General features: G+C 60.8%; 2 protein-coding genes across 7 annotated transcripts in view; one reads left to right on the top strand and one right to left on the bottom strand.

The window, feature by feature from the left end:
- LAMTOR2 (late endosomal/lysosomal adaptor, MAPK and MTOR activator 2) overlaps window positions 1-903 on the bottom strand; it is a 38,764-nt gene extending 37,861 nt beyond the window's left edge. Inside the window, exons 1-2 of one of the 2 annotated variants that reach the window (XR_008292886.1) lie at window positions 682-903; window positions 272-434 (exon numbers count right to left, since the gene is read on the bottom strand). Coding sequence is in view for 1 of the 2 variants with exons in the window: in XM_027048327.2 (XP_026904128.1) it covers window positions 272-434; window positions 682-749 (231 nt within the window). In the remaining variant the exon portion in view is untranslated. The remainder of the gene's footprint in view (window positions 1-271; window positions 435-681) is intronic. The other variant, XM_027048327.2, reaches the window with a different exon arrangement.
- Window positions 904-1,646: 743 nt separating this feature from the next.
- On the top strand, window positions 1,647-15,595 carry UBQLN4 (ubiquilin 4). 5 transcript variants are annotated; one of them, XR_008292885.1, is made up of 12 exons: window positions 1,647-1,812; window positions 3,224-3,375; window positions 3,731-3,948; window positions 4,522-4,784; window positions 6,353-6,511; window positions 9,915-10,140; window positions 11,147-11,286; window positions 11,744-11,827; window positions 11,950-12,065; window positions 12,210-12,433; window positions 13,823-14,930; window positions 15,298-15,595. XR_008292885.1 is itself a non-coding variant. In XM_053208783.1 (11 exons), exons 1-11 carry the CDS (start codon window positions 1,705-1,707, stop codon window positions 13,972-13,974), a joined length of 1,842 nt encoding a protein of 613 aa, XP_053064758.1. In that variant the 5' UTR covers window positions 1,647-1,704; the 3' UTR covers window positions 13,975-15,595. The 5 variants fall into 5 exon arrangements, 4 of the variants coding, with proteins under 4 accessions (XP_053064758.1, XP_053064760.1, XP_053064761.1 ...); XM_053208783.1 differs by having other exon boundaries at window positions 13,823-15,595; XM_053208785.1 differs by having other exon boundaries at window positions 1,648-1,812; window positions 12,247-12,433; window positions 13,823-15,595.
- The last annotated feature ends 1,024 nt before the right edge of the window (window positions 15,596-16,619 follow it).

Genomic DNA, 16,619 nt, shown 5'->3' with positions numbered 1-16,619 from the left:
AGGGAAGCTTAGAGAGGTTGAGTGACTTACCCGAGGTTCCACAAACGACAGGTGGCTGGCTGACACCAGACGCCCAGTCAGACCCTGGGTCCCTGGCTCCTTCCTCACCACCACTTGAGGCACAGGGTCCTGCCCTACCATAATGCAGCAGCAGACCAACTCTTAGCCCTCAGAGATCCTGTCCCTGCCCCTCCAACCATCCAGGATGGGGTCCAGGTCGCCCCATGGGGATCCCCTTGGGGGACAGAGGAAGTGGCTCTCCTCTCCATACCATGCAGTCCATGAGGATGAATTTGAGATTGTCTTCATTAAACGCTTGGTTCCCGTTCCGGTCGTAGGCGGCCCAGATGTTGCTGGCGATGGCCGCGGTGACCCGGGCGTCCGTATCCCCGTAACCGGAGTAAGCCAGCAGAGAGCCCTCGTTATTCAGCAGCCTGGCGAGTGGCGGCAAGGGGTTCGGCCGTGCCCGCGGCGGCAACAAAAACGTCCCAGCTCCCGCCGGGGCGCTTGCAGAAAGCAGGGGTCTGGGCAGAGCCTGTCCAGAACGTGCCCCGGGATCCACGCTCCGGTCTCCCCCCACCCCCACCCCTCCGGCCGCGGCCGCCCCGCCTTCCTCCCCTCCCCGAGACCCTTCCCCAGCGCGCCCCGGGATCGCCGCTCGCCTGCTCCGTCCGCACTCACAGCGTGCTCTGGACACCGCCGGTGTTGGCTTGGCTTAACACCTGGGTCAAAGCCTTGGGACGCAGCATGCCTGCGGCTCCCAAGCCCCCGCTTCCGCGCCAGCCCCCGAGCCGTCTCCCGCGGGCCTCCGCGGGAACCTCCCCGAGCTCCGGGCCGCTCCGGAACGCCGCGCGACCCGGAGGTCCCGGCCGCGCTCCGCGGTGACGACGCAACACCGCCCCCGCCGCAGGGGGCGCCGGGAGTTGTAGTTCCGTGCGGCCTTGCGGCGCACCCTGGGAACTGTAGTTCGCCTTTCCCCGGGGACCACGCGGTGGAGGGGGGCGGAAAGGGCGGGAGCAAAAAGGACAGTGGCAGTACTGGAAGGACGTTTAACCCCTCCCCGGGGGCAGAAGCGTCATCATGCCCGCTTGACAATCCACGACCAGTAACTGAAAACAGCAATCCCCGTATTTGTCAGGCACACGTTTGTTACTTTTGAAAGCAGTTTCCTACGTTATGCACGGCCCTGTGGGATGAGACCAAGGCTCAGAAAGGCCGCGCCTGCCGAACCCAGGCCCCTGGAGCCGTACTTAGTAACGTCGTGCAGGCCACGACCTTCGGGGGCATAGTCAGTCCTAGAGGTGAGATCTTGGGTGGACGTCCAGAAGTGGGCGAACTCAGCCTCCGAGGCGGGAGGGGCCCGGGAACGGAGCCAACGCGGTGCCGGGGACAGCGTTTGGTCCGCGAGCGGGAGTCCCCGCGGAGGCGGCCGGCCTGGGCTGGCTGCCGGCTGTCGTGGGGAGCCCGCCCCGCCCCGTGAGGCCCGGTGCGGCGGCGCGGCCCCGGCTGCAGTGCCCCCCCAGGCCGCCCGGGGCGCTGTGGGCGCCGTTGGTCCGGAGGGCGGCGCGGCCGCGGGGAGGGGAGGGCAGGGCAGGAGGGGTGCGGAGGGGCGGAGGCCGGAGCCGAGCCGGCCGGCCGGGCGGGGAGGAGGAGGAGGAGGAGGAGCCGGGGCGGGCTGGCGGGCGGCCGGGTGGCGGCGGCGGCATGGCGGAGCCGAGCGGGGCCGAGGCCAGGCCCCCCATTCGGGTCACCGTCAAGACCCCCAAGGACAAGGAGGAAATCGTGATCTGCGATCGAGCCTCCGTCAAGGAGGTAGTACGCGCGGCGAGGGTCGCGGAGGAGGGGTCTGCGAAGAGAGGGGTGGCCCCGAGGCGCTGGGGCGGCGGGCGGGGGCCCCGCAGGCTCTCGGAGGGGCGGGAGGCGCGGAGCGGGGCTGGGGGCGTCCGGCGAGAGGGAGCCGGCGAGCGCGGCGCGTGCGGCGGACGCGAGGCCGGGGCGCGCCTTGTGGCCTGGGCTGGGGGCGTGGCGGAGAGTGGGGAGGGGGCACCTGGCACCGCGCAGGAGAAGGACCAGGGCCTTGAGGGCAGCGTGCGCCGCGGGGAAGGGCCGGGGGGCCGCGGCGCCGAGGCCGGGCGGGCTCCGGGCACGGCGCTGCGCCAGGAGAGCGGGCGGGGGGCGCCTCCGGGTCTGGGACGCGGGGCGCCGGGGGAGCATTTCCCCGGGCCCGTATCCTTCCGACGCTCCCAAATCGAGGGGGTTACGGTGGGCCCTCGGCCTCTCTGGGACTTACGGTGTGCAGTAGGTGCTCAATAAAAGTGTGTTGAATGAGTGAATGAGGGAGCTTTTCCTGTGTTCGCACCTCCTGTGGCTGCTCCACAATTTCACGCAGGCGGGGCTTAACACAGGCCATCTGGTTGGAAGGGCTCTGGAAGCTGCGTTTGCTTAGCAAGTGCACTCTTTACTGAGAGTGTCTGTTTTGGTTTAAGTTTGTTTTGGAGGGGAGAGCTGATAGATTTGGGGAGTCTCACTCTCCCAAGCCAGTCTTTAGTGCCATCACTGCTCCCTCTCCCCCCCTTGTAAAGTGACTGCATTCCAGAACTTACATTCTCTGCCCTGCAAAGCTGAATTTGAAGTCAGCTTGAGTTGAGAGACAGTGTGTTTGGTCAAGAGCTGGGGCTTTGGGGTCAAGTCCTGCGTTCCAGTGCAGTTACATAACTGCTCTGAGCCTCAGTTTTCTCATCTTTAAAATGGAGATAATGATTCATACGTATCTCATGGGACTGAGACTCTTAACTCCTGAGGAGTCACTGCTGGGATGCGTTTGTCCTAGTTGTTGCAAGATGGCTGGGCGTGAGGAAAGTTGGGGTCTGAGAACAGAGGCGCGGCGGGGGGGGGGGGGTGGACAGGGCCTGGGTGGAAGGCTGTTGCAGGAGTTGGGATGGGCAGGGGCCAGCAGGGCAGGGCCCTCACAGGGAGCTGGGCAGAGGGACTGCGGAGGGGGTGGCAGGAAGCAGCAAGGGCTTTCTGGGGTGGGAGACCCCAGGAGTTGAGCTGAGAGGGGACGTCACCGGTCCTTCTCTTTGGTTAACAAAGGGGCCTGCTTATCGCAGCAGGCTGGATGGAGTTGAGACTACGGAAGGGACTTCCCCGGGGGGCTAGAGGCAGGGTCCCTGGTGGGTGGAGCCCAGGAGCCTCCGCAGTGACTTCTGCCTCCTGACCACAGTTCAAAGAGGAGATCTCCAGGAGGTTTAAGGCTCAGCAGGATCAGCTGGTCCTGATCTTCGCAGGCAAGATCCTCAAGGATGGGGACACCCTGAACCAGCATGGGATCAAGGATGGGCTCACTGTCCATCTGGTCATCAAGACCCCTCAGAAGTAAGTCCAGGAGAGGAGCACATCCAACTTCTGATCAGGCCTCTTTTCCCCCCCGGTGTCTCACCCGTCACTCACCTGTACCTGGAGGGCCCTGCCGAGGTCCGGGAAGAATTGGCAAGCCCTACCAGGGGAGGGGACGGGACTCACCTCTCCCAGAATGCCCCGGAGGCAGCTGGTGCTAGCTTCTCCCTCGGCCTGAACTACTAACTGCCCCCAGCATTACCGCACCCCCGCCTGAGGGCTGCTCAGGAGGTGGCTTGTGATAGGGTAGTAGAGGCACCGAAAGTCCTCCTCTGAGATCACCGTCTTCCCTCTGGGGCTCACCTCAGCTGGGACTTCATTTCTCTGTCCTCAGGGCTCCAGATCCAGCTGCCACCACTGCTTCTTCCCCCTCCACTCCAGACCCTGCCTCGGCACCCTCCACCACGCCCGCTTCACCCGCCGCCCCGGCCCAGCCCTCCACCTCTGGCAGTGCCACTTCGGATGCTGGCAGCGGAAGCCGGAGGAGCAGTGGGGGGGGGCCCTCCCCAGGGGCTGGGGAGGGACCCCCCAGCGCTACTGCATCCATACTCTGTAAGCCCTGAGGGAGGAGGTCACAGTCCTGCTTTGGGCTAGGGCGCGGGGGGAGCCAAGAGGAGGCAGAAACATGGTCCCTGCTCCTGGTCTGATGGGGACAGGGAACCCCCTGGACATAGGGTTCCAGACATTGCTGCTTGAGCGGAGCAGGGGAGGACATCCGTCTATGAGGGCCTCCCGGAGGAGGGGAGCATGGGTGAACGTTAAGGGGACGGGAGAAATGAGGTTGCGGACGTGGTGAATGCGGGGTGAGGATATTGGAGTTTGGGGACGGAGTGGGTCCAGCAGCAGCCAGCTGGGGAGTGTTTTGGCTCATTCAGCAGGCCATCGCTGGTCGCCATCTCTTTGCTCAGCGCCGTGCCCGGCTCTCGGCCTCGGCTTCCAGAGAGGTCTCGGTCTGCTGGGCTCCCGTCTCTGCCGGCAGTGGGCCAGGGCTTGGGCCCAGGGAAGGGTTGGAAAGGGGAGATGCCAGAAGCAGACAGGGCCCATCGCGGAGGCCTGCATTCGGCGGCTGTGGCCAGGTGGGGGCAGGGTTTTGCGGCCGGCCGTGACCCTGGCCCCTCCCCGCAGCTGGCTTTGGGGGCCTCCTGGGCCTGGGCAGCCTGGGCCTGGGCTCCGCCAACTTCATGGAGCTGCAGCAGCAAATGCAGAGACAGCTGATGTCCAACCCCGAGATGCTGTCGCAGATCATGGAGAACCCCCTGGTCCAGGACATGATGTCTAACCCCGACCTGATGCGCCACATGATCATGGCCAACCCCCAGATGCAGCAGTTGATGGAGCGGAACCCTGAGATCAGCCACATGCTCAACAACCCGGAGCTCATGAGGCAGGTGGGTGTGAGAGAAGGTTGGGGTGGGGACGGACAAGACACCGGTGGGACTTTTCCCACCTTGCCCTGCCTTGGCTTATTTGGTGACTTACTCATCCAGCAGCCCTGTTTGGAGCACTGGGGGTGTAGTGACGACAAGGTACAGGCCTAGCTTTCCAGGAACTTCTGGTCTCAAAAGGAAATGGGACAAGCAAGCGCGCAGTAGTAACGTGGCGTGGTTGGTGATGTCATAGTCGTGGGATCCCCTAAGAGAAGGGCTCCTGGCCCTACCCGGGGAGGAGGGGGGGAGCGCTCAGAGGAGGCTCTGGAGGAAGTGTCGGCCACGCTGAGACCCAGAGGAGGAATCATGAGCCAGAGGAAGAAAAAGAGGAGAGTGTTCAGGCCTGAGGGACAGCACGTGCAAAGGCCTGGGTGTAGGGTGTTCGGGGAGCATCGTGGCTGGGCCGGGCAGGGCTGGTGGCCGAAGGACGCCCGTCAGCGGCGGCGTGTCAGGCTTCGGGAGCCCTGTCTCATGGCCCAGTCCCCCGGGGGAAGAGGAGAGATGACGTCAGCGGAGCCGTGGGCACCAGTGCTGGGTTCCCCTGGAGATAAGTGCCTTCGGAGCAAGGACTTGTGGGTGTTTTCTTCCCTGCCTAGCATGGCTCCTGGTGTGTGGAAGTCACTCCGGAAACACTTAGAGAATGAGTGAATTATGGGGTAAGGAGTCAGGGTCCCGTCTTAGACGTAAAGGTGCTTTAGTGAGCACTTGTGGAGGGACTTGGGAGTAGGGACAGGGAAGGCATCCCAGGCAGGGTGCCCTTTGTCCCCCGTCATGCACTGCTGTCCCCTGGAGTTGACACAGGCCAGCCCTTATTGAGAGTGAGCCCCCATCCCGTCCACGGGTTTCTCAAGGTTTGGCCAGGCCGGAGACCTGGGGGTGGGGTTAGAGAGTGCTGGTCATGTCGCCCCAACGTGAATCCTTTCCGTCCCCAACTTATGGTCATCTTCCAGGAACCACAGTGTGGTCTTGGACAGACAGAGTGATCTGGCCTCAAAACCTGGCCCCACCACTAACCGGCTGTGTGTCCCCAGTGAATCTCAGCCTATTTCCTCATCTGCAGAATAGGGACAGAAATATCTCCTTGGGACAATTATCACGGGGAGCACGTGACTTCCGTTGTGTGAATTACTTAGCTGGGTGCCTGTGTATCATAGGTGCTCAGATGTTACTCTCCTCTGCTTCCTCTTCCTCATGTCCTTTCCTACCAGTTTCCTTTTGCTCCCTGTACTTCCGAGGGCCTCAGGTTCGAGGGCCTCCTGAACCTGAGGAAGAGAAGCTGCTGTCCTCACCCCCCCACCCCTGGGTCGTTGTACCGCAGCACAAAGCCACGCAGACTACCCTTGCAGGCAGGGACAGAGCCAAGATGACAGTAGAGAGAGGAATTTACCTGCCACCCTGCCGCTGTGGGGCAGTTCCTGGGCCCTGGACCCTAGTCCTGGGACAGACCTCCTCCTCAGGGCCCACCCCCGGCCAAGCCTGGTGCCCCCCTGGTTCTGGGGTTCTTCCTGTCTCTCTCCCTTCTCCACTAGACCATGGAGCTTGCTCGAAATCCAGCCATGATGCAAGAAATGATGCGGAACCAGGACCGGGCCCTGAGCAACCTGGAGAGCATCCCCGGAGGGTATAACGCCCTCCGCCGCATGTACACAGACATCCAAGAGCCGATGTTCAGTGCTGCCCGGGAACAGGTGGGACCAGGGACTGGGCTGTGGGAGGGCTGTTTGGGCTCAGGATTCCCTATCCCCGGATCCAAGTCAGCCTCTTTGCCTACGCAGCCCTCCGACAGTGGGCCTTGGCTTGAGAGCGGTTCTCACAGTACAGGCGGGGGTGGTCCAGCCTGGCACGGGGCGGGGCAGCAGGGTGGAAGGTAGCAGAATTCCCCAGGGAAGCGGGCGGGGTGTAGCGTGCAAAGCGCCCGACAACTTCTTGCCCCGGGGGCTCAGGGGCCGTGGGGCCGGCAGCGTGTCTCAAGTGTGGTCCTTGGATCACCTGCATCAGAATCACCCAGGGGGGCTCGCCGATCGTCAGATTCCTGGTTCCCACCTTCGAGCCTCTTCCTGACTCAATCTCTGGAATCAGGCCCTGGGAATATGCACTTTGAAAAGTACCTTATGGATTCTTCCAAATATGTGAGAAGTATAGACCAAAGTACAGCATTCTTTCACGTCCCTGTATGTAGGGTCAGTGCCTTTTGGGTTCTTTTTTTTTTCTTTTTTAAGTTTAATTTACACTAAGTACGTGATACAAATATTTACACACTTCAAAGTTCCGAAGTTCTACAAAGTAAACAATAGGGGATCCTTCCTTCTGGTTCCATCTCCCAGCCACCTCTTTTCTACCTCAGAGGTGACTACTGTGAGTGTTTTTTATAATTTCCTGGGCGTATTTTATACTTGCAAGTAAGGCTTTACAGAAAGAAGTGTAGCTTCATGCAGCCCTGCCCCAGTTTACAGCTCCTTCCCTCTCCAGAGCTGACTGCCACTGAGAAGTTGGTGTTTACCGCCTTGATTCTTTTATGGCCTATGTTTGTATCCGTAAATAATGTAGAGTATTGTCTTGCATATTTTTAAACCTCCTAGAAGTGGCGTCCTGCTGTTCATATAATTTTAACCTGCTTTTTAAAAACATTTCTTACGAATACCTTTCTTGGAGAATAACATGGCTTCAGAAAGGGACACATATCACAAGCGTGCAGCTTGATGCAGTTTCACGAACTGAACACACACACACCCCAAACCAGGGCCCAGGCGGGAGGGTGGGCTCTCCTGTTCCTTTTTCCTCGTGGACGAGAGCACCACGTCCTGCGTGGTCTGTGCTGTCCCAGCAGATTTCCTTGTTCATGCCGCCTCCGTCCTACACCAAATCTCCACAGATAGGTGTGAGTCTAGCTGACTGTGCGCGGGCCCGCCGGTCGGTCTGTCTGTCCTTGCGGTGATAACCACATTGTCCTAATTAAGCCTGGGCATCTGGTAGAGCAAACCCCTCACCTTGCTCTCCTGCGTCTTCTTGGTTATTCTTGGCAGTGCTGTTGCAAATCTTAGAACGTGCTTGTCGGGATCAACTATGAGTTTTTAAAGGAATTTGTTTAAGTTTTATTTAAGTATTTAATTAAAAACGTATATCCAAGTAATGCATGCATCTGGTTAAAAAAAAAAAAAACAAGGAGCTGAGAAAGGCTTATAACAAGCCCTCCGGCTAACTCTGATGCAGGCTAAATCGTAAGAACCGTTGGAATAACTAAAAGAACAGACTTTTGGCGTCGGCAAACCTGGGTTCAAATACCTAACGCCCATTTTTAGTGGCGCAGTTTTAAGTTAGCTGCTTAACTTTTCTGAGTCTTAGCCTCCGTGTTTTCAAAATGGAAGTGATATAATAAAGCGGTGATGCTTGACTCTTTTGGCCTCAGGACCCCTTTATACCCTTAAGAATTATTGAAGACCTCAAAAAGGTTTTCTTTTTGTGGGTTGGGTCTCTTGATAGCCACTGTATCTGAAATGGAGACCGAGAAACTTACAGAAGGTTGATTAATTCGTTTTAAAACGACAGTAAATACCCTACACATTAATATAAAAAGCACATTCGCTTAAAAAATAACTTAATTTTCCAAAACAAAACTTGAGAGGAGAGCGGCCTTGTTCTAACTTTTGCAGACTCCCTTGCCGTCTGGCTTGCTGTGGGACCCAATTCTGCTTCCGCGCTCGGTCTGGTACAGTATCACATGTCACATAGCCTCATGAAAACAACAAGAGTGAAAAAAGGCAAATAGCGTCTCAGAATTCTAAAACCAGGGTTAAGCCTTGCAAGGGTCCCAGGACCACACTTTGAGAACTGGTACATTGGAGGGCTACTGTAAACATTAGAAGAAACATGCCTGGTACATAGTAGGTGCTCAATAAATGGCAGCTGCGATTGCCCGAGGGTGGTCAGAAAGAGATTCAGTCCATAGAGAGCACGGGGAAAACTAGGGGGCCCAGAACTCAGCGGTGGTGGGTGCCAGGCGAGTTACCAGGACGGGAAGTGTGAAACAGGGACAAAGCCTGAGGCTGGGGTACACAGACCCCAGCCTGCAGGCTGTCATCCCAGCAGGCATCTGGTAAGGCGGAGGAAGCCCGGCTCAGAGCTGGAGGGCCTTGGCTGGCTCTGGTCCCCACGACCTGCTCTGAATGAGCAGGAGACCCCGCGGTGACAAGGGGCTGAAGCTGTGCAGCTGAGGACCACCCAGGACCTCAGGATGGGGGGCTGGAGCAGGGAAATAGGGCACAGACTCCCTCAGTGAGCACAGTGCTGGACAGAGCTCTTGCCTGGGTGCCGGGGGATCCAGAGGAAGTTCCATTGCCACCTTGGGCAGCACGCCATGTGATGGGGTGCCGACCCTGAGGCCATCCTGGGGGACAGCAGGCAGCCTGGTGCTGAGGGGGCCTATGTAGCTGAAGGAAGGAGGCCGAGGAGAAAGCTGTGCGGGGGAAGCAGCGGAAGGAGGGCACGCTCAGCCGGAGATGAGTGCCCCTGAGGGGCTCCCCTGCGTGTGCTTGGAGGGACAGAATGCCATGAAGAGGACCTGGGCTCCTGGGGAGGTCCTATTGGACCAAGACGGCTGGACAGGGGGACGCCTAGAGGCAGCCCAGGGCTGACGTAGAGAGCCAGCTCCCCTCAAGCCAACAATTATTTATTGAGCACCTACTAGTGTCAGGGGAAAGGTGGGGTGCAAAGGTGACCTTGCCTGTGCCCCTGAAGACCCGAGGAAGACATATGTGTCCTTACGCGATGAGAAGGTGTGTGTAAAGTACCACAGGGCACAAAGGAGACTAGAGACCAAGTCTTTGGAGCCCTCGGGGAAGGTGGGAAGTTTCCAGTTACCTGAGGGGTTTTGTCATCCCCTGGCCGCTCCTGCACTGGCCACCTCCCACCCTGCAAGGTGAGGGTGTGGCTGCCCCGTCTCTAGGCCAGAACTGGAGCTGAGGGCCTCCGGGACCTCCCACCCCCTCCCTCTCCCAGGGAGGGGAGGCTGCTAGGTGAGAGGCAGGCGCGGGGGGCCTAGCCCTCACCCTGGTTTGTTTCGGTCCTTAACCCAGAACCTTTCCCTCCTCCCAGTTTGGCAACAACCCCTTCTCTTCCCTGGCCGGGAACTCCGACAGCTCGTCCTCCCAGCCTCTGCGGACTGAGAACCGAGAGCCCCTCCCTAACCCCTGGAGCCCCTCGCCCCCCACCTCCCAGGCCCCCGGGTCCGGGGGGGAGGGCACCGGAGGATCGGGGACCAGCCAGGTGCACCCGACAGTCTCCAACCCCTTTGGGATCAATGCGGCTAGCCTGGGGTCAGGTATGTCCTGGGCTGGAAGGAGCTTAGTGGGGTCACCAGGGTAGTCCCTCTGCCCCAGGACTGAATGGGGCTCGCACTGCTGCAGCCTCCTGAAGACAGGTGAGCCTGTACTGAAGCCCCGGAGGGGGGGGTCTGCAGCCTGGGGCAGAAGCTCTGCCCCCTTGGGATGAGGGGTGGTTTGGGCTGTGTCCTGACGTCCCTGGAGCAGCCTGAGTGACGCCACAGTAAAGCAGGCCCCACTCCGAAGCGCTCAGCACTGCTGGTACCATCCAGGCAAATGGGTCAACCTGGGGAAGTGGGTGTGGGAGGAAGCAGGCGCTCCCAGGGACAGGCAGGTGTGAGGCCGGGGGAGAAGGATGTGTGGACTTGCCATGGACAGACAGGGGCGGGCTGTGCACAACCCTTGGGGAGGCCCCACTATCTGGACTGTGACCGTACATGTGACCCCGGGGACGTCTCTGGTAGCCCCGGTTGGGGGGGGGGGGAGGGGGCGGCACCTTGATCAGGAGAGTCCCTTCCCCTCTGTGTGCTCCAGTCCCCTTATGACCTGTGGCTTTCAAATTGTACTCCTGAGTCCGGAGGTCCGGACTTTCCCCAGAAGGAGAAAGGACTGAGTGGGAGGGGTTCCAGCCAGTCCGTTGTCACACTTGGTTCGGAGTGACATCTGGTTTGAGGAAAGGGCCTCTGCCACTAAGAAAGACTGCCAACCACGAGCCTATGTGACCTCTGTCAGACCCTTTCCTGGAACGGCCCCGGGGAGGGGCGGGGGGGGGGGGCGCAAATGAGACCAAGTTTCCAACCTGCTTGTCCGTAGAGCAGCTGGGAGAGGGGCCAGGCCGAAGCAAGGCCAGAGCTGGGGCCCACACCCGTGAACTGGGGGCGGCTTTTCGTCGCCCCTCTGAGCTCCCTAACGGCTCAACGTTGGAAGGAAGGGAGATGGAAGAGGGGCAGGCATCTGGTTTCCATCTGGACCCTTTTGTCCTTCTCGTCTTCCTCCTCGTGCTAGGAGTGTTCAACAGCCCCGAGATGCAGGCTCTCCTCCAGCAGATCTCTGAAAACCCGCAGCTGATGCAGAACGTTATCTCTGCCCCCTACATGCGCAGCATGATGCAGACGCTGGCCCAGAACCCCGACTTTGCTGCTCAGGTACGCAGTGTGGGGGCAGGTCCTGCGCAGTGGGCGGGAGGCGCGGGAGCCAGACGGCCTGGGCTAGTGTCTCCTGTCCCGGCCCCCAAGCTGCGTGAGCTCAGCCGGTCCCGAGCCTCCCAGTTTGCTCACCTGTACGTGGCCGTGGCCGTGGCCGTGGCCCCTCCCTCACGGCGTCCCGGGGGGCGCAGTGAGCTCATACGAGTAGAGCGCCCGGAACGTGGCGTGGTGCCCAGTGCGCCCTGTACTTGGGGACACCGTCAACGCCAGGCGCGGGGCTGCGAGCCCTGGCCCGAGGCCCGGAGCGCGGTTCCGTCTCCTCTCACTGCCCCCCGGGAGGCCTTCGGGATGCACGGGGACCCAGATCTCCCACGGCGGTGGGGGTGCCGAGGGAGACAGGCCGCCGGGATTCTGAGGGCGGGTGGGCCCAGGCCTCCCTCCCGCCTTCACCCCGCAGATGATGGTGAACGTGCCGCTCTTTGCGGGGAACCCCCAGCTGCAGGAGCAGCTCCGCCTCCAGCTCCCCGTCTTCCTGCAGCAGGTGGGTGAGGCTCTCGGGGGCCAGGGACACGGGGCATGGGGGGGGGGGGGGAGGCAGAGCAGAGCTCCGGGTGGCCGCCTGCGTCCTGCCACCACTGCCTTCCTTTGCCTGTTTCCCGCCAGATGCAGAACCCGGAGTCCCTGTCCGTGCTCACCAACCCCCGCGCCATGCAGGCCCTGCTGCAGATCCAGCAGGGCCTGCAGACCCTGCAGACCGAGGCCCCTGGGCTGGTACCCAGGTGAGGGCGGGGCCGGGGGCGGGGGGGAGGGGCACAAGGCTCTGGCTCCGCCTCCGCGCCAGGCCCCGCCCCGCCGCTCTGAGGGTCTGTTCTCCTGCTTGTGTGCTCCGCCTTCTGGACCTCACGTTGCCATCCCTTTCTCAGAGGCTGCCTCCCACCTCTTGGTCTCTCCTGCCTGCAGCCTTGGCTCCTTCGGGATGTCCCGGACCCCGGCGGCCCCGGCAGGCAGCGACACTGGGTCTGCGCCAGAGGCCCCCACCTCCTCGCCAGCGCCCCCCGCCACGCCTTCTCCAGCGGGGGCTCCCAATGCTCCCCAGCACCTCATGCAGCAGATGGTCCAGCTGTTGGCAGGGGGCGGGAACTCCCAGGTACGCGGGGCTGCGGGGCCGGTGTGGGGGGTGGCGGCAGCCTGGAGAGGCAGAGCAGGTTTGGAGCCAGCTGGCCCGCCGCCCGCAGGGCTTGGTCTGCCCCTTGCTGGCCTTGGGCCGGTTGCCGCCTTCTCCACGTTGGCTTTTGCGGCTGTGCGATGGAGACGAGAGTAATGATAGAACTTAATCGGGCTCTGGGGGCCGTTCTCATGCCTCGTGTGCGAGAGCACATTAGCTCCACTCCTCACAACGGCCTTGGAAAGAAGCTGCTATCTCTGTGTTATAAAAGGGGGAAACTGAGGCCCAGAGAGGGTAAGTGGCTTGCTCAGAGTCACACAGCCAGTAAGTAATGAGGCCAAGGTATGCTGGCTCCTGAGTTTACACACCTTAACCACCACGTCCTACTGCTGCTTCCTTCTATCACAGGGTCCTTTGGTGATTAAATCAGCCTCCGCCTCCAAGACTAGCGCGGAGGGTTCTGGGAGACGAGGTAACTAGAACCCTGTGTTGCAAAGTCAAGGCTAGGGGATTGGGTGAGGAGTAGGGTTGACCTCAGGTGAGGCCCTTAACCTTTCTCTGGCTTCCCTAACTCGTCTGGGAGGACCCTTTTGACAGAAACGTAAGCGTGCCCAGCTCTGCAGAAGGCTCTGTTCTACAGAACCCTGTAGAAGGGTTGGACCAAGAGTCACCAAGGAAGGTCCAGTCCGGCTTAGATCCTGCGGACCGTGAGGAGAAGCAGCACCCAACCCTGGAGAAGGCTCTCGTGCTGCACGTTAGGGGGCTTCTGTGACCCTCGGCACATCCTTTCCTTCTGGGGACAGTGCGTTCACCCTATCAGAGGCCGGGCGGCTGGGCTCCTTCATGACCAAGGCTAGTGCTTCCTGCACATCCTTTGGGAAAGCATTTCCAGGAGATGTATATAGGAGTGTCAGACACGAAAAGCCTTCTCTTCTGTAAATAATGGTGTTTGTTGATTGGCTAACCGTGATCAAACAGGTTCCTTCTTTCCTGGGGCCCTTCCCTGGCCTTTCCCCTGGCTCCCTGCTTGAAGACTGCCGGGGGCAGGGCTGGGGGTGGACTTTGTGCAGACCGTGCGTCTTACCGAGCACACACCATTTGGCTTCTGGAGCGCCGTTAACCTCTCCAGGGACAGAAAGTGGTTAGGAATATAGGCTGCTCTGGGCCCGTCTGTTACTTCGCAATGTTCAGAAAGACACCCCCCACTTCTGTTACACAGTCGTTGACTGATGTGGGGTGCAGGCTCCGTGACCCCTGTCTGAGGCTCACCTTTCCCCGCCCACTGGTTGGGTCTGAGGATGCTGGAGAAGACCTGCTGGTCATCTGCTCTGCGCCGTAAACCTCGGACTCAGAGAGGCCCGTCCTCTGCAGGTGCAGACGCCAGAAGGGGGTGGCCCTGCGCCCCCTTCACGAGGCCCGTCCTCTGCAGGTGCAGACGACGCCGGAAGTACGGTTCCAGCAGCAGCTGGAGCAGCTCAACTCCATGGGCTTCATCAACCGTGAAGCTAACCTGCAGGCCCTGATCGCCACAGGAGGGGACGTCAACGCAGCCATCGAGAGACTCCTGGGCTCGCAACTCTCCTAACCCCCCGGCCGCGCCTCCTGCCTCTCCCTTCCCTGGGCGCCAGCGCCTGGCTCCTCTGTCGGCCCCTGCCCCTTGCCTGCCGCCCCATCTCCCCACCCCGTCCTCTCCAGACAGCAGGGTGACTTTAGGGGCACGGGCCTCGCCCCAGTGCCCTGCGCATTTTGGGTTTACTTGTACATCTCTTATGGAGTCTTTGCTCTGGGCCCTGCTCCAGCAGGGCCGTTCAAGTGGTTTTCACAGTGTCGCCGGTCAGCCCCAGCTCCTGGCCCCACCGCCTCCTGGCACAGCCTGTAGACCTCTGGTGGCGGTGGCCTGGCCATGCTGGGTGGGAGGAGGGACTGGGGCGGGGTCTTCGTGTGTGCCTCTAGGGCTCTGCTTGTTGTCTGGTTACTTGTGGCGACTCCTCTGTCTCTCTCTCCACCTGCAGCCTCACCCCTGCTGGGACCACACACTGAAGCAGGGCTGGCGGTTGGGGGGGTGGGGACAGGCTCTCTTTTCCATCCCCCCGCCCCCCCCCCCCCATCCTGGTCCCTTCATCCAGGCTTTGTTGGGATGTCCCGTCCGAAGGGGGAGACCAGACATCACCCTCTGTGTGAGGAACCGAGCCCTGGACCGGCCCGATGGAGTTGGGTGCAAAGGAGGGAGGAGATTTTCTGGAGGAGGGGGATGGGAAAACGAACTGAGTCACAGGCTCAGCGGCTGGAACCCGGAATGGACACTTTGGGAGTGGAGGCCCCACGGAGCTCCCTTAGGCGGGGTCCAGGCTCAGGCCTGGCAGAGGGCCCTGGAGATGCTAACGGGGTCTGAGCCGCAGGAAGGGCTCAGGGAAGCCAAGCGACACGGTTCACGGGGGCTCCTGCCGGCTCCGTTTCCAGGACTCGCCTGCATCCCCAGGTACCGGGGTCTCGGTCCCCCTCACGAGACACGAAGGGATTGGGGTCTGTCTCAGCAGCGGGTGTGTATGTGGTGGGTACTCACTCACACACACACACACACACACACACACACACACACACACACTCGAGTGGCACAGGACGGCGGATTCCTGGTTGGTTTCTGGTTCCGAGCTGTCTCCCACCAGAGAGAGGTAGGCAGGAGGGCTGGTCCAGGGCAGGAGTGCACACAGTCCGGGGAGCTAGGTCCTGGGCCTCTGGGCACCGGGTACCCCAAGGGCAGTGTGGTCCTGAAGCTGTCGGGGAACAGTAGAGGGGTCTCTACCCCTGCAGCCCCGGCCTTTGGATCCTTCACCGTTTCCTTCCAGGCCAGAGAGTTCTATCTGAGGAAGGGAAGGAGAGGGCAGCGGCGACGCCTTTGGTGTGGAATTGGACGTTGCTGTATTGAGCGCAGGGGAGGCTCCTCTCGCCTCTTCTCTCTGCGGCTTCGCGCAGCTGCTCGGAGGACCCGTGGCCGAGAATATGGAGGCGCGAGGGGCACAATTGTCTCCCGAGTGGGAAAGCGTCCTGAGCAATCCGGAGAGGGTGTGTGTGGCTCTCCCTCCTGACCTCCCCAACTTCCACACTGGCCTTTGTAAATAAACGACGTGGTCTTTGCTGTCGGGATGTCTTGGTGTTTGCTTTTTGGGGGAGAGGAGGCCGGCCGAAGAAAACTCGGTTTTAGGGGGTTTAATAAAGCGGGACCCGAGGACGTTGAAGGGGGTTCAGTTGCCACAGGTGTTAAAGGATGCCGCCACCCCCACCCCCACCCCGTCAGGGCTGGGAGGCGGGGCATAGGAAGGTCATTACTGCCGATACAGCAAGACTCTTACCTCAGGTAAAAAGGCCTGAGACAAAGCAAAACTGTTGCATCCAGACCTTCTGCAAGTGAAGTCAGGAGATTTAGCCTTGAACTCCGAGACTGAGACTAAGCCTGGCCGGTTCTCCCGCTGGAAGCCACAAAAACAGACCTGGCACGATCGGCAAGGGGCTGAGTGGAGTGAGCGGCGTTAGGGTGTCCGCGGGCGGACTCGCCGGGCTGGCAGATCCCACGGGGGGGGGAGGGGAGGACGCAGTGGGGGGTGGGGGGCAAGTGGTGGAAACTGCAGGAAGGAGCACACGGGTCCACACGAAGAAGAAGCGGGCGGCCGGCCGACCGGAGTCCTGGGAGGGGAGAGACGCCGAAGGACAACCCGGAGGAGCCAGGTCACCATTCTCTAGACGTGAAAACCAGCGGTCCACAGATTCGGTCCACAGATTCCGCAAGCCCGGGGAAATAAAGTAGCAGTCTGCAGAAAGGCGCAAGCGAAGAGAAAACGTTTGGAAGCAACCAGAAAATCAAGACAGCGGGCTCTCGAGGGAGCGGCAGACCAGCGCCCACGTCCCACCCGCGACGCGGAAGCCCACGGGGTGGATGCTGCCTCCCCGCCAGTCTGGGATGCGGCGCCCGGCGAGAGCGTCTTTCCAACATGAAGGTAAGATAAAGGTGTCTTCAGACAAAGCCAAACTGAGACCACCACCGGCCGACTCACGTGTGGGGTGATCTTGGGTCATAAGAAAAAGAAAAAACAAGAACAGAACAAAGAACAACGGTAAACGTGTGTGTAAACTCCATAAAACAAAAGTGATGATGTCTCATGGTGGGGTGTTT

Source organism: Acinonyx jubatus, chromosome E4 (assembly GCF_027475565.1).
Source record: "Acinonyx jubatus isolate Ajub_Pintada_27869175 chromosome E4, VMU_Ajub_asm_v1.0, whole genome shotgun sequence".
In the NCBI taxonomy this organism is placed as follows: domain Eukaryota; kingdom Metazoa; phylum Chordata; class Mammalia; order Carnivora; family Felidae; genus Acinonyx; species Acinonyx jubatus.
The sequence above is the reverse complement of the archived record's forward strand: the minus strand, read 5'-3'. Positions and strand labels throughout refer to the sequence as shown.